The 14,673-nt window shown below is 31.3% G+C and overlaps 2 protein-coding genes across 5 annotated transcripts; both read right to left on the reverse strand.

Moving 5' to 3' along the window:
- Positions 1-2,487: 2,487 nt before the first annotated feature.
- Positions 2,488-9,510, reverse strand: LOC8278522 (bZIP transcription factor 16). 4 transcript variants are annotated; one of them, XM_048374367.1, is made up of 13 exons: positions 9,216-9,510; positions 8,757-8,865; positions 8,605-8,661; positions 8,443-8,517; positions 7,484-7,573; positions 7,326-7,385; positions 7,054-7,223; positions 6,441-6,495; positions 5,180-5,219; positions 4,806-5,086; positions 3,835-3,912; positions 3,611-3,736; positions 2,488-2,926 (listed from the first exon to the last, which is right to left on the reverse strand). In XM_048374367.1, exons 2-13 carry the CDS (start codon positions 8,826-8,828, stop codon positions 2,810-2,812), a joined length of 1,221 nt encoding a protein of 406 aa, XP_048230324.1. In that variant the 5' UTR covers positions 8,829-8,865; positions 9,216-9,510; the 3' UTR covers positions 2,488-2,809. The 4 variants fall into 4 exon arrangements, with proteins under 4 accessions (XP_048230324.1, XP_048230323.1, XP_048230322.1 ...); XM_048374366.1 differs by having other exon boundaries at positions 8,757-8,900; positions 9,216-9,507; XM_048374365.1 differs by having other exon boundaries at positions 8,757-8,909; positions 9,216-9,507.
- Positions 9,511-11,786: 2,276 nt separating this feature from the next.
- On the reverse strand, positions 11,787-13,969 carry LOC107261226 (pentatricopeptide repeat-containing protein At1g31920). The gene has a single exon (XM_015718973.3). The coding sequence runs from the start codon at positions 13,629-13,631 to the stop codon at positions 11,814-11,816; it is 1,818 nt and encodes a 605-aa protein (XP_015574459.1). The 5' UTR covers positions 13,632-13,969; the 3' UTR covers positions 11,787-11,813.
- Positions 13,970-14,673: the final 704 nt, after the last annotated feature.

Raw genomic sequence — 14,673 nt, forward strand, 5'->3', positions numbered from 1 at the left:
GATGACGATGATGATCACAGTTTTTTTTTTTTTTTTTTTTCTGGTTACAATCACAGTTTTGGTTTTGTACTAAACAAAAACAAAAACTCATAGGATTCAACAACGATGAAACAGAGACTGTCATATTTTTAGATTTTATTTTTAAATTTTTAATTAAATATTAGGCTTTAATAAAAATATAATTTGATTTAGTTTAGTATATAATTTTATTTTTAAGTTTTACTAATTGAATTTCTAATACTTACCACCAACTTATTTAACAATACTTTTTAAATTGCATGTTCGGTCTTTTTCACCGCATTATATATACTTTTATATTTTTATTTATTCCCCTAAAAAAAATGATAAATCAAAATAATAATTAGAAGATATTGAAATTTAAGCTCATAAATTTATCGGTGAAATTAGATATTTGGGCGTTTAGGTTTGTGTAATAACCATTCATTGAACAAAAATAAAATCTAAATTTCAATTATTAAATTTAATTTGATCAAAGTTAATTATTAAATTTGAATATATATATATATATATATATATATATATATATATATATATATATATATAAGTAATGTTTAAACATGCTTTTTCTTTTTAACTGACAATTTGTATGAATTTAACATCATTTATCTAAATTGTGAAAAAATTTAATTATAAAACATCAAAAGAGCATCATATATATTATAATAAAGTTATTAAAGTATTAAAATATATTCAAATTATAACCTTTCATCTATTATAATATTTAAGGTATCAAAACTAAATTAATGCTACCACTAATACTCATAATTCTTATTTTAAAATAATTAGTGCTCACAATTTTTAAAATAAATTTGTCTATTTCTACATTTGTTACTTAAAAAAAATTAAAATATTAAGAATAACATTAATAGCCGATGTAGATATAAACTATAAATTCTTAATTGATATTTCTCCATTATTGAGACTGAAGGTATATTTTATGCAATTATCATTATTCTATGTCTTCAGTTTAATTCTTACAAACATTATGGTACAATTAAATTTAAAAAATTAACTTTGTGACTTAAATCTCTTTTTTTTTTTTAATTTAAATTTCAATACATATTTCTATATTAAAATTACTCGTCATATGTTTGAAAATTTAAAAATCAAGCACCATTAATTTATGCTAGAATGTTATTATTTTTCTATAATGCAATATGATTCTGGTTTTCTAATTTATACTTATCTAAATTTTAGAACTTATCTTATAAAATTTATCAAGAGGATTTAATATCTTTATACTTTTTAATATACAAACTATTATTTTAAATAGACATGAAAATTAAATGCATGAATATTAAATTAGGATAAGTATAAAAAAAATATCCTATGGTTTGGTGTTTTGTATTTAAGGACCATTTTTCTTTTAACAAAGGAGTACTCTGTGATTTTATTTTTTTATACTTTATTATCTTAAAAATCAATATCTTTAAATTTATGATTTAATATTACTATAATATTTTTTTCAATAATAAACCACTCATTAAGTGATTTAGCATGTAACCAATTGCATTTAGACTCATAATAAATAAAATTAATATAACTTTTTAACTTTATTAGGAAAGATGAAATAAATTTTAAAATAAAATTACAATATTTTTAGAAATATAGTGGTAGTTGATTTGATAATAAATCACTTATAAAAAAAATTGATTATTGAAGGTTAATATTTTATTAATATTTCATGATAAGATAATAATGATATTAGGTAGTAGAGTATTAAAGTGCAAGAAAAGTAAAATATAAGATACTTTTTTATCAAGAAATAGTCGGTCGTTAGATGAGGAAGAGTCTAACCACAAAATATATTTTTATATTTTTAAAATAATTTGCATTAAAAAGACCAACTCTATTCTTATAAAATAACTTTAAAAAATTATATATATGGCGGTCAATAAAATTTTTAAAAATTAAATATAAAATATAGAATGAAGAAATTTTATTTTTGAAAATAAAAATAATAAAAGTAAAATATTATAATTTATAAAATAATTTAATTAAAATCAATTCCACTGTAAAATATTTTATCTTATTTTATTATTACGATTAAATTCTTAAATATTACATTAATTATAAAATTAAATTTATATAAATTACTTACTAAAATTCTAAATTAATATTATTTTATTATTCCCGACAATGTGCGGACTAATATTCTAGTTTAATAGTTAAAATTACACGACTAAAATTGTATCAAATAATATATATATAAAAAAAAAAAAAAAGATCCTAAAACTTGCAGTCATTAGAAATGGATTTGTTTAACTGACTTCGAACACTAGAAAAAAGCCAGGTTTGTTTTTCTTTCTTTTGGGTGCGTGTGTGTGTGAAGATTAGAGAAACTGAATCCTATTACTTAGATTACTTGGGAGGAACTAAAGCATCATTTCATTACAAATAAAATATATTAATGTTCAGACACTTTTCATATCATCTAAAGTGAATAAATTCGACCAAGTCCACGCAATCATCAACCATTCTCTCTCTCTCTCTCTTTTTATAAAATACAGATAAGAATAACAAAGTTGAGTGTAGATACAGCCCTAGTTCTTAAAACGGGGGGGGGAGGACACAAATTTCACTTTGCACGCCATCCTAGTTCTTCAATTGTTACAAGTGGACCCAAAAAGAAATTTAGGATGATTTGAGATGAACAGATCCTAGAATTGTAAAGGTAAGCGTAGATAAATATTATATTAGACTACATGCTATGCAAAATAAGAAACTCCTGTTGCTAATTGTTAGAGTAAGGTCCTCAAAAGCAGCATTAACATGGGGTAGCTAAATCCTAGTGACCAGCTTGTACAATCTCTGTTTGTTCAGTCTTCTGGGTATCATTACTCAAATGTTGGTCATTCCTGCTAGCCCTAAGGTCGTCATTCCCAGGAATTTCCCCAAGTCTCTCCTGCAACAAACAGCCAAATTTGTGTCAGTGGCAATTCTATAACTGCAGAATTCAGTGTAATTCCTAATCATTCTTCCTACTGCCATTCAGATCTAGATCAGCATTAAAATGAGTTTGGTGTCTCTACAATCTACTGCAAAAAACATCATCAAAATGAGGTTGATGCCTGTATGAGGTGCATATCCATTGTTCAAGAAGACCAATGGTGTTCACTGTTTCAATTTACAGAAAAAATTCAACCAAACTGAACGTATCCCTAACCAAATCGTAACTTGCTTAAAACCGTGGTTCACGGTTCAGTGGTTAATGTAGATCCCTAGTATTCAATATTATCATGTTCCAAGCGCCATTGGAAAATATGCTCATCCTGTTCTATCGACAGCCAACCCACAATGTACTGCAAATGAATGCATCTTTTCAATTCAAGCAATCCCTCATTGTTCATGGACCAATCATCACATTTCATTATTTGACTTTCTAGTTCTGCTAGCAACTTGACCAGCTCTCTTCCAAGTAAAATTTTCCAATATGTGATTATAACGACCCAAATAACCTTGACTCATTATTGAGGATCTTGCAAAACAACTAATCAATTCTTAATTCTACACTGGGTGCAGTGTAGGTAGGTAATGAGCAGTAGTAAGAAAACAAACTAGAGCATCAAAACCAGGTATAGAAGATCACCTTGAGAGATGCATTCTCTGCAAGAAGTTGCTCATATTCGCTCTTTATTCGATTTACTTCTGATCTCAGATTGGCATTTTCTTCTTTTAAGGCTTCAGCACGCTGAGCCAGCTCATCGCATTCAGCCTGATTCAAAAGCAAAGATGCCAACCCAATGAATTCAAATAAAGGCTTGCTATGGGACATACCGAGATAACATCAATTTCTGAAAAATACTGCATCACCTGTTTACGCAACCTAGAACGGCGAGCAGATTCTCTGTTTGACTGCTTTCTCCTCTGTCTCTTTAGCTCTCTTTCATCCTACACAATAAGCAAACAAACATATAAATAGAAGAGTATATGATCATTGTAATAAACACAAGTTCCGGTCGCAAAATGCTGCCTTTCAAATGAAAGATTCCTGTCATTCAAATTGAGTCTGATTCAGAGCTTCAAAATATAGACGACAGAAACACATTGACCAAAACTGACAAACTGTTGGCAATTAAAATGGTAACCAATAATTAACTTTTCCCCTTGATGTTTAAAGCCTTATATAGACCAGAATGCATTTGGGAATTTTATTCAAGGCAATAAAATGAGTGCCAAACAAGAGAGAAACAGGACATAACAATTTCTTGAATTTCAATAGTTTGTATATGAACTGAGGGAAAAAAGAAAAAACCTCTCACTCTCCGCATACGCATAGTTTACTCACAAACTATTGCTGTGGACTTACCAACTTAAAACAATTAACAGTTTCCAAATTTATTTTGTATACGAAAGAATGTAAATGAAAAAGTATATGAAGCCTTTCATTGTGCAACCTTAAAAAACCACTTAAAACACTGAATTTTCTCTCAGAATATGACCCAAAAATAAAAAAAATGATGCAATACAAGAAGGTGGCAAATGTAATATAAGCTATGTTAATGACTATGAAATGAAGCTAAGAAAACTTTTAGATGATAAATAAATCCCTCATCCAAAGCCTCTGCCATCAGAAGTGGTATCTGGAGAAAGCTCTACTCTTAACAGATCCTCTTTTTCTGAGTCCTATTCTAAGAGAATCTGACTTAGAGAAACCTTCTAGGATTCATTACAACATCAAAACAGCAAGGCAGATGTTACTTTAAGATAATTAACAGGAACACCTCACTTGGAGTAGATAACATCAATAATTTAAAACCATCAATTCTTGGTCAAAGATTAACCTGCAGCCACAGCTGCGACTGAACAGCATCCCGTGATCCAGGAGTAACTACTCCTCCAGCAACTGGGGTAGAAGGAACCTTTCCACGGATCGCAGGGATAGCAGATGAAGTTGCTCCCCAATAGTCCATTCCAATATTTAAGTTGGTTGCTGGACCAGGTAGGGCTCCTGGGGCACCAGTAGCAGATATTGGCACAATAGACATTGTCTGGTTCATGACTGTATTAGCCTGTCCTCCATTCTGAAGACCATGTGCAGAACCACCATTCTGAGAAGCATCTGCTATAATATATGCATTAGAGGGAATTTTCATTAATAAACATCTAGTTACCAACATAGTGAATCATGATACAAAAAAAATCATCACAATTGAACCTTCAGAATCTTGCCTTCCACCTGACTTCATTTGTGAATCCTAAAAAGATCAAGGAAAATCAGAATTTGAAAATTATAATGATACAAGAGGAGAGAAGAAAACGAGTTATAAAATAAAAAATTTTAACAAAAAACTGGCTGTCCCATAGGATGGTAAAGTTCAACAGCCTTCAAAAAAAAATCCCCCAAAAGGCCAGAAGGTAGAATTTTCTAAAAAACATCTGATTCAATAGAAAAAGGGGAAGATGTTTCACAAATTTGACTCTGCCTGCTAGTAAAGTTGAACTCAAACTTCTAATTCTTGGAGATAAAACATGTTCTCTTCCAGAAGCTTCATGTGCAATTAGAAACCTACTGTTGGGACAACGATACATTCTCAAAATCTCCTATCTGAAAGGTCCGACTACATAATTTTTGTATCCTCTAAAAGTTTGGTTACTTGAACACTGTTTAATAGCATTGGACCAAATTGTACTGTATCAAACCGAAACAGCTGGCATTAGTATGAAAATTTAAGAACAATTCCCATTCAAATAAGTAAGCTTAGAAGATTGGCTAATGACTCACTAATAAAGAGTATTTTAGATTTGAGAGCTAATAAGAATGGATGACGATAGAGAAGTAGATAGAGTTTGAAAAACAGAGGGAAACTGAGTTGTACCAGATTCCCCACCCCTAAATAACAGGGAGGCAAAAATCCTGTTATGAAATGGATGATATGTAATGTATTGCCTGTCACTTAAAACCATGCTCACAACTGAATCTCAGTCAGTGCCAATGCATACATTCATTATTTGTTCTGTCCTAGTACTTCCACTTTTCTAGAAATGTATTCACTTTTGCATTCCCAATTTGCATACACATGGATTGGTTGGACTTGCTAAGTATAACAGATATGATCACCAACTAATCAATTTGTCTTCCTTGATGAGAGAAGATAAATGACAAAAGAAAAAAACCAAAAAATAAGTATTGACTCTTAGAAAATTTTCTTGCTCACAATGTATTATGACTGTACAACAATCGAGAAATACTGCTTCTCAAGTAATTTAGCTCATAAACCTATGCTATTACATGAAAACAGTTGTCATACGTGGATAATAAAAACTTTTAGGCACAATTTACGTACGATAATGAATTAAAAAAAGATTCATAAACCCAAAAATCCACATTTAAGTGGCTTATATGCAAATAAAATAGAGCAAACGCTAGCAATCTGAAGTTTGAAATTATGAACTAAACTCAGCAGCATAGCACTTACATTCTGAGAATTTGCATCACTTCCTTCACTTGTGCCTTCGCTTCCACTCTCAGCACTACATATCAAGAGTAATTCCAAAATCAATCACTCTATGCTGGTAATACCATTAAGTCAAGACAGTTGATAGATACTGAAGAAACATGGACACCTAAACCCAATAATCACAAATCACAATGGTCATTAATGAAAAGAGACAGGAATTTGCCAGCCTGTGCACTACAGTGGTTCTCCTTCCCTGATACTACAAACACTACGAAAAAAATCTTAAAAGATACCAAAGTAGGGTGAAAATACGCTTTTTTAGTCTTTTCTAAACTACTCCCAGAGTTTAAATTAACTAAGAAACCGGCAAACAATTCAATCTGGTCAGGATGGGGACCACGAAAGCTCCACCAATAAGCTTTTCCTCAAATCAGAACAAATCTTTTCCGGTTGCAACCGCTGCATCCTTCCCTCCTTCCTAGGTTCTATACATTTCCTCCAAAACCCAATTAATGGTGAACAAATTGGTAGCTTGGAAGACAAAGCAAAGCCAAAACCTTAACTGCGTTCCAAACGCTAGGCACCAAATAAAGTGCAGTTATCCTACCAAATTGTATTGCTATAATATTACCTTTTGGAATAAGCTCCATTGGCAGATGCTCCTGATGTTTTACCGAGCTCATTATTCTTCCCTGTAATCATGTTTAAACTGCCCAAGCTCCCTTTGGACCTTTTAATAGGCAGTTTTTCCTTCACATCAGATGGCTTCCCATCTGGTTCTGTGTTGCCAGGAGTATATCCCTACACAATACTTATTTTCAGTTACTTTCTGGGTACACGTATGAGCTACGAGAAGCCTTAAGTAGGAATAACTGCAAGATACATATGGTACAAGAAACTCACAGATGCCTCAGCGATACCATTTGGAGAAGGCATTGCAAAAGGACTAAAAGGATAAGACCCCTAAATGGGATCAGAAAAAGGTTAACTATGGGTCTAGAATATGAAAAAAAAAGTAACAAATTCAGGAAATAAAACATAAAGCTTGGAAGAAAAACTACCGGAGGAATAGATGGATGAGCATATATGCCGCTGTGAGGATACATGGCAACATATGGATGCGGAGGGGTACCATAGGGAGGCATGATAGGCTGCAATTAAAATCTTATATTAGAACTGGACCACTTTCCAACAAGAAGGTGAAATTACAAAAGCTGAACAAGAATAAAAGAAAAGAAAATACAAGGGGAAGACTTTAAGCAACCTTGAAAAGATACAATGAGAACAGCACCCAAAAAAATGAATCACCAAAAGGTTAGACGAAGCAAGAATTTTTATGTAATCTAAAGACAATCTCTGTACTTCTTGGACAAAGGCATCTAGCATATTTGTTATCTGATGGCATTTCAACCACTGGTCATGTTAATTCAGACTATGCATTTCAGATCAAGACATAGGAAAAGCTAAAGATTGAATTTAAATGCATATTCAGTAAATTAATTTGAAGGTGCACAAGCCCAGAAATATGTCGTAACTGAGTCAGGCACTGTGTCCCATAGTGAAACTTTCAGATAAGCTTATCTAACAAAAATACAATATGGGGTTCTCCACTACAACATATGTAGCATGAAAACAAACCGCAAACAAGTTAAACAAGTAGCTCCACCTTCTTCAAATAAAAGAAAAATTCATCAACCTAAGTTAATCAACAACTCAATCAGGCAAAATATCATGCTCAAGCTCATTAAAGCACACACTAGTTGAACTCTATTTTAGCTGGAAGTGAATGTCCTTCAAATGGTGAATCCATAGTTTCATGCCATTCTCAGAATAAAATAGCTAAAATATTTATTACATCAATATGTATCCATAGTGCTCACATACCACCTTTGCGTAAATAAGAAATTCAATCTTTACTAGAACAGAATATCCAAATTTAACAATTCTCTACAGTTACATACATTATTTCAATAACAAACAAACTAATAAGCCTTAATAACCAATTCAAAGTCATGAATACCTGAACCCCCCACATATATGGGTGAGCTTGGGGGCTTGATGCTACAAACCCATGTGGAGGTATAGGAGAATATGCCTGGTAAATAAGAAACCAGCACATACAATCAAAATACTAAATTTTCTTCTTTTTTCTAGGAAAAGGAAAGTTCTTTATTTACAAAACCTGAAATCCTGTCCAGTCAGGATTAACAGTTCCAGTGGTGGTGGCTGATGACTGCTCCTGAAGAACACAAAATTAAAGATGTTCACTTTGGACAGGAAAAATAATACATACAAACAAAATTAGTAACTTGAGCAAAGACACAAGTAAACAACCTGCGTAGTAGTGGGAGGCTGAGTCTTTGATTCTTTCTCCTTGGCTGTTTTATCCATATCACTGCTGCCCATACTTATATAAACCCTCCAAATAATTCCTCAAACCATTCTACACAGTATTACCAATAACAAAGTCTGTTTACCCTACACTTGCTAATAAGAAAAGAGAAAATCAAAACTTTCAGTATCAAAAGGAAAAGCTTAATTATAATTTTGATGGAACCCAAGACATGAATATCTATAACAAGTAAATATGTTTTGGAGATTTAAATTAGGAAAACAAGCTTATCATGCATCTAAAGAGATAACAGTTTGACCCACCACATAAGCAACACAATGAAAAAATTAGAATGAGAAACCCGTTTCAAATAACCAAAACCCTAAAATATAAATAATTAAGCTTATCGTGAATATCTAAAAAGCACAAATTGAAAAATAAAATAGTAAAATTTCAATTACCACTTGTTAGAACCTGGGAATGAGTAAAATGGAATCCTGATCCGCTGGGATTGATAAACAAAAACGCCAATGGAGGTCAATTTTAGAAAAATCAAAGGAAAAAAAAATGATCAATTGTACATTTGAAAAATAGAATTAAAATAAAATAAATTGACGTGGAAATTTGGGGGAAAGATCAGAAATTAGGGTTTATTTGGTTTATTGGGTTAATATTATTTGGGTAGCTTTTTGGAGGTTCACGGTGCACATTCCGTGGGTCGTCGTACAGTAGTCGCTGACACAGAGGAAAGTAATTTCTTCCCTCTTTTTATTCTATGTTTGCGCTTCCATTGTTTTTTATGATGATCGAACGGTGGCTACTGCTTGTGGCTACAATGATTAGATGATGATGATTGTAGGAGAGCATAGTGAAATTTTGGTGTATGATAAATTTCAATTAATAATGTACAAAAAGTTGTAAGAATTACTGCAGTAAAATTTTGGTACCTCGATTCGCCGGGCGGCCAACATGGGTTCGGGCAGGTTATTATTTATTTATACGGTTTAATTGTCTAAGTAAAATATGTATTTCTATACTTACTTTTAAATATATTTTAATACTAATTTTAATTTTAGCACTAAATAGGTTTTGGAAAAAAAATTAGCACTAAGTGAAATTATCAGGTAAAAATTTGCAATTTTTTCTCACCAATTTTATTTAATATCTTAGAAATTCAAGGCCCAAAACGTTGTTGGCCCTTGCAATTAATGGTAAAAAGAGGAAAAAAAAATAAACTATTTTTATTTGAAATGCTTTGGTTTCTTTTATTATTATTAGAATTGCAACCCTGAACTGTTAAAATAAAAATAAAAATAAAAAAATGGATATAAAGTTCAAAAACAAATGTAAGTACTTGATTTATTTAGCAACTAAACATGTTTATATAATAAAAATTCAAAAAGATATGTGCGAACCAAGCCCAATTCTTTCTATTTGGGCTATATCTACCACTCTTGATGGCAATATTAATCTAATTGGAGATTGTTAATTAGGTTGAGAGTTAGTTTGTAATTAAGTTTTAACTCGAGCTAACATAGTATTTTCATAATTAAGCTTTGTGATCAACTCAGTCTATATATAAAATAATTACATTAATATAATTTTAAAATTATATATTATATTTAGTTGAAATCTGTTAATAAATTTATTTTATTTGAAAAAAAGATAGAAATAATAAAATCGAACGAAATATTTTAATATTATGAAATATATTGATTTATTAATATAAAATTCATTTAAAAATTCTATCTATTTTATCAAAATTTAATATATTTATAACTAATATTATTAATTTGATTGTATAAAATTCTAAATTAATATTTATTTCAATTAAAACACATAAAATTAAATTTATAAATAAATTATATAAATTTTATAAATTTCAACAAAAGAGAGTGTATTCATTTCTAACACTAAAGGAAACTAAATATTATACTTTTAAACTTGGGTGTTAGTGAGGTTGGTCAAGACCCAAGTAAAAGATTTGTTATCCAAATTGATTCATGACAAAATTGGGTCAAGTCAGACGGGTCTTTAGACATCATGATCAAGTCTATTTTTTAATGGCTAGTAAAAATTGTTTAATCATTCATAAATTTTAACAAAACTTAATTGGAATTCATTTAGAGTGATGTACTACAAAAATTAATTTAGAAATCGATATTATTTTATAAATTAATAATACTTAAAGCTTAAAAAATATATAATTTGAATAAATTATTGTACTCTGGAAACTCAAAGGAATTAAAAGAAATTGTCAAAGTAGTAAATGGGCAAGAAACGAAATTGGGATTATTATTAGCGACCTAAAAAATGGGTGAAAGAAATACATGAGAGAGAAAATAAAATAAGAATGATAAAGTTTGAGGAAATATTTTAGTGTTATGGAACATATTGACAAATAATGTGGATTTTTTTTGTAAATTCTATCTATTTTGATATAATTTATTTTAATTATAATTAATTTCATACGAATTTAAATATGTAGAATTTTAAATAACTTTTACTTTATTCAAAATACATAATTTTAAATTTATAAATAGATTTCATAAATTTTAACTAAACACAGTGCTAAACACTTTATAATGGGCTTGTGAGTTGAAAATGATAAATATAATAAGATTGTGTCTTTTTTTTTTTGTTGAATTTGAGTTTATTCTTGTGAGATTAGGATAAACAATAATCATAAAATTCCCATTTAGTATATTAGAGGAAAAATTCTATATATATATATTACTTGTAAATAATCGAATAGATATTAATTATTCAATACTAAAATATAAGATACTCATGTATAGTGTCAATCTCTTATTCGCTACGGTGTATATACACGTTACTTAAAAGTTAACTAGTATTAAATAGTGATATTTTTAAAGCCGTTGAGGGCTTTAAATGAGTTACAACTTTTTAAAAAAGGGATTTAAGAAGTGCTAACAACTTAATTTGCAGATTGGTGATCTATTTCTCTATTTGACAACTAAGGTTTATATTACATGACATTGTAAAAAATGTGGAAAATTATCATAACAGAGTGAAAAGTAAAGAGGGAGTATTAAAATTTAACAGTAGTCTCTACAAGAGCAAGCTCCATCTTTAAAATGGTGAAACTGATTTCTGTCTCTTACGATAATTTCTCTACTATAGATGTGTGAAATGAACTTGGTATATGTGTGGCAGTCACTGCACATTCTTACATTTCTAGCTATTCTAATGGGACTTCCTTGTGATGTGTGTATCAGTGCAAAAGCCATTGCTAATTTCTGACTGTGAGCTTTCAGTCTTTCTTTCTTCTCTTCTTCATCCACATCAATCAATATTTGTGATGTATCTGGAGAATACCCTTCAAATTTCAACTGCCATTCCATCTGGTGAATCATCTCGTAAATGTCTTTGCTTTGAGGATGTGACTTGTCTTGTGAGACAAACTTGTAGACTTCTCTTTTACACTCAACTAAGCTAAATCCAGGCGTCTGATTCAATCTGTTACGGCCAATTTCTGTTCGAACCGCAGCTACATCATGCCATCTTTGAGCTCTTGCATACATATTAGATAGCATCAGCAGGTCACTAGGGTTCTGTGAGTTCAACTGTGACAAGCTCTTAGCTGCAGTCTCCCCTATGTTCAAGTTATGGTGAGATTTGCAGGCACTAAGAAGGCTTCGCCATATGACATCATTCGGCTTGATGGGCATGCTTCTGATAATCTCCAAGGCCTCATTTAGCATGCCAGCTCTGCCCATGAGATCTACCATACAGCTATAATGTTGAATTGTTGGCTGTATTCCATGCTCAAATTTCATTCTATTGAAAAACTGCAGACCCTCCTTCACAAGCCCTCCCCGACTACAGGCACTCAACACACCAACATAGACAACATCATCTGGCTGCAATCCTTCATCAAGCATTTCAGAGAATACCTCTAAAGCCTCCATACTGCGCCCGTGCATTGCTAGTCCTGAGATCATTACGCTATAAGAAAAATGATTCTTCTTGCTCATTCTTTGAAAGAGGCAAAAACCTTTCTCTATACACCCACAATTTATATACATGTCAATCAGAGAAGTTTGTACTGTTACATTGAGTTCACTGAAGTTCCTCAACAATACTCCATGCAAACACCTTCCCAAATCAAGGGCTCCCAAATGGCTACAAGCGGAGAGCACACTGACTAGTAAGCTCTCTTCCGGTCTATAAGATCTGTCCTGAATCATCTCCTCAAAAAACTGTACGCACTCACTCCACAAACCCAGACTGCTATGAGCTGCAATAATACTGCTCCAAGAAGCAATATCTTTATGTTCTATCTGCTTAAAAACATCACAGGAAAGTTCTATTTTCCCACACTTGCCATACATGTTGATTAAACTATTTTGCACATATAAATCTTCTTCAAATCCAAGCTTAAAAATATGTCCGTGAATTTGCATACTTTCATCTATTGCCCTCAACCAGGCACATGCCTTGATAAGAGCAGGATAGGTAAAATTGTCAGATTGAACTTCTTTCTCGAGCATTTCATAGTAAAGAAGCAAAGCATTCTCCATTTTGAAATCAGAAACATACCCTTTGATCATTGTATTGTATTCAAAACTACCTGGTTGGTCAATTTGTCGAAAAATTGAGCATGCATAATCCATGCTGCCCCAATGTGAGAGAGCACAAGTGGCCACTAAATTGCTTGCACAAAAGGGGTTGGAAAAGAATCCCCATTTGAGGATTTGAGCATGGGCTTGCCTGAATTCTTCCATGTTCTGGCATCTTTTCAAAAGGGATAAACACTCCTGCTCTTTCACCCTTAAACTAACTTCTGGACTTTCAGACGGATCTTCGGGTGGTAACAAGATATGGATTTGGTGAAGGACTGTTGTCCCAATCATCCTGCAACCAGGACCATGATAATGAAAACAAGACTGCTACACTTGCAGAGCACAGTTAACTATGAAGTGAAAAGACAGCAGCATTGAGATGGGTTACAAAATATGTAAAGAAAAGGAAGCAATACAACTAAACAAGGCTACAGTATTAATGATCAAAAAGGGTACGAGAAAGTGAGGACAAAAATAGGATGAATTCATATGATACAAGAAAAAAGAGATGTTTGAGAACAACAGTTACTCGTGAATCTTGAAGAAAGGAATGGTTAGAGCAAAAATGGTTAAAGAGGATTTGAATATCATCCATGAGATTGTAAAGAGATCTCCAGCCAGAAAAATAGTGTCACATTATGGGACATGTAGATTCTGGATAGGATAATGTTTTGGGACATGTAGATTCCGGTACCTCAAAAGTTTTTGACTTGCAATAGCCGGTGGAATATTCTATAAATATACAGAACCCTTCTTTCTAAAATTAATATTATACAGACTCTTTTAATTTAATTTATGTGCAATTAGTCCCTAACTTTTAGTAGCAGGCAATCCAGCCTTAAACTTTTACTTGCTTTCATTTGAGTACCCAAACATTCATTTGCAGCCTCCTCTCCTGAATTTCAGTTACAGTCAATTTGGCTACTAATCTTTCAATTATGGACTTCTAATTATATATTTATTGATAAATAAAGTTTTTTAATGTTAACGAAAAGAATATAAATTCCAATTGAAATGTTTTTGTCAGAAATTAGCATTTCTTAATGAAAAACAAAAATTTGTATGCAAATATAAAGAAGAAATTTTTTTAGTTTTCTTGTGAAAGAAAAAAAACAAGGAAACAAGAAAAGTATTGCAATATACAAATTCTATTTTCTTTTTCTTTTTATTTTCTATTTAATTTGTCAGAAATGATTCAGAGGAAAAATAAAACATTTATTGATTAGGGAGGAGAAAAAAAAAGGTTCATAAAGAGGTTGCTCAAATGGAAAGCTGCTTAAACAACCAAAACAGACTGTTATTGTGACTACCGTCCACCTATTTCCTTTAAGCA

This window comes from Ricinus communis, chromosome 5 (genome assembly GCF_019578655.1).
Source record: "Ricinus communis isolate WT05 ecotype wild-type chromosome 5, ASM1957865v1, whole genome shotgun sequence".
Lineage (NCBI taxonomy): Eukaryota > Viridiplantae > Streptophyta > Magnoliopsida > Malpighiales > Euphorbiaceae > Ricinus > Ricinus communis.

Coding starts and splice junctions, on each gene's coding strand:
- LOC107261226 (XM_015718973.3), bottom strand. CDS start 13,631: ATGATTGGGACAACAGTCCTTCACCAAATCCATATCTTGTTACCACCC.
- LOC8278522 (XM_048374367.1), bottom strand. CDS start 8,828: ATGGGCAGCAGTGATATGGATAAAACAGCCAAGGAGAAAGAATCAAAG. Junction 5,087..5,179: donor TGGAAGGCAAGATTCTGAAG/GTTCAATTGTGA, acceptor CATATATTATAG/CAGATGCTTCTCAGAATGGT. Junction 2,927..3,610: donor CAGAGAATGCATCTCTCAAG/GTGATCTTCTAT, acceptor TGTTTGTTGCAG/GAGAGACTTGGGGAAATTCC.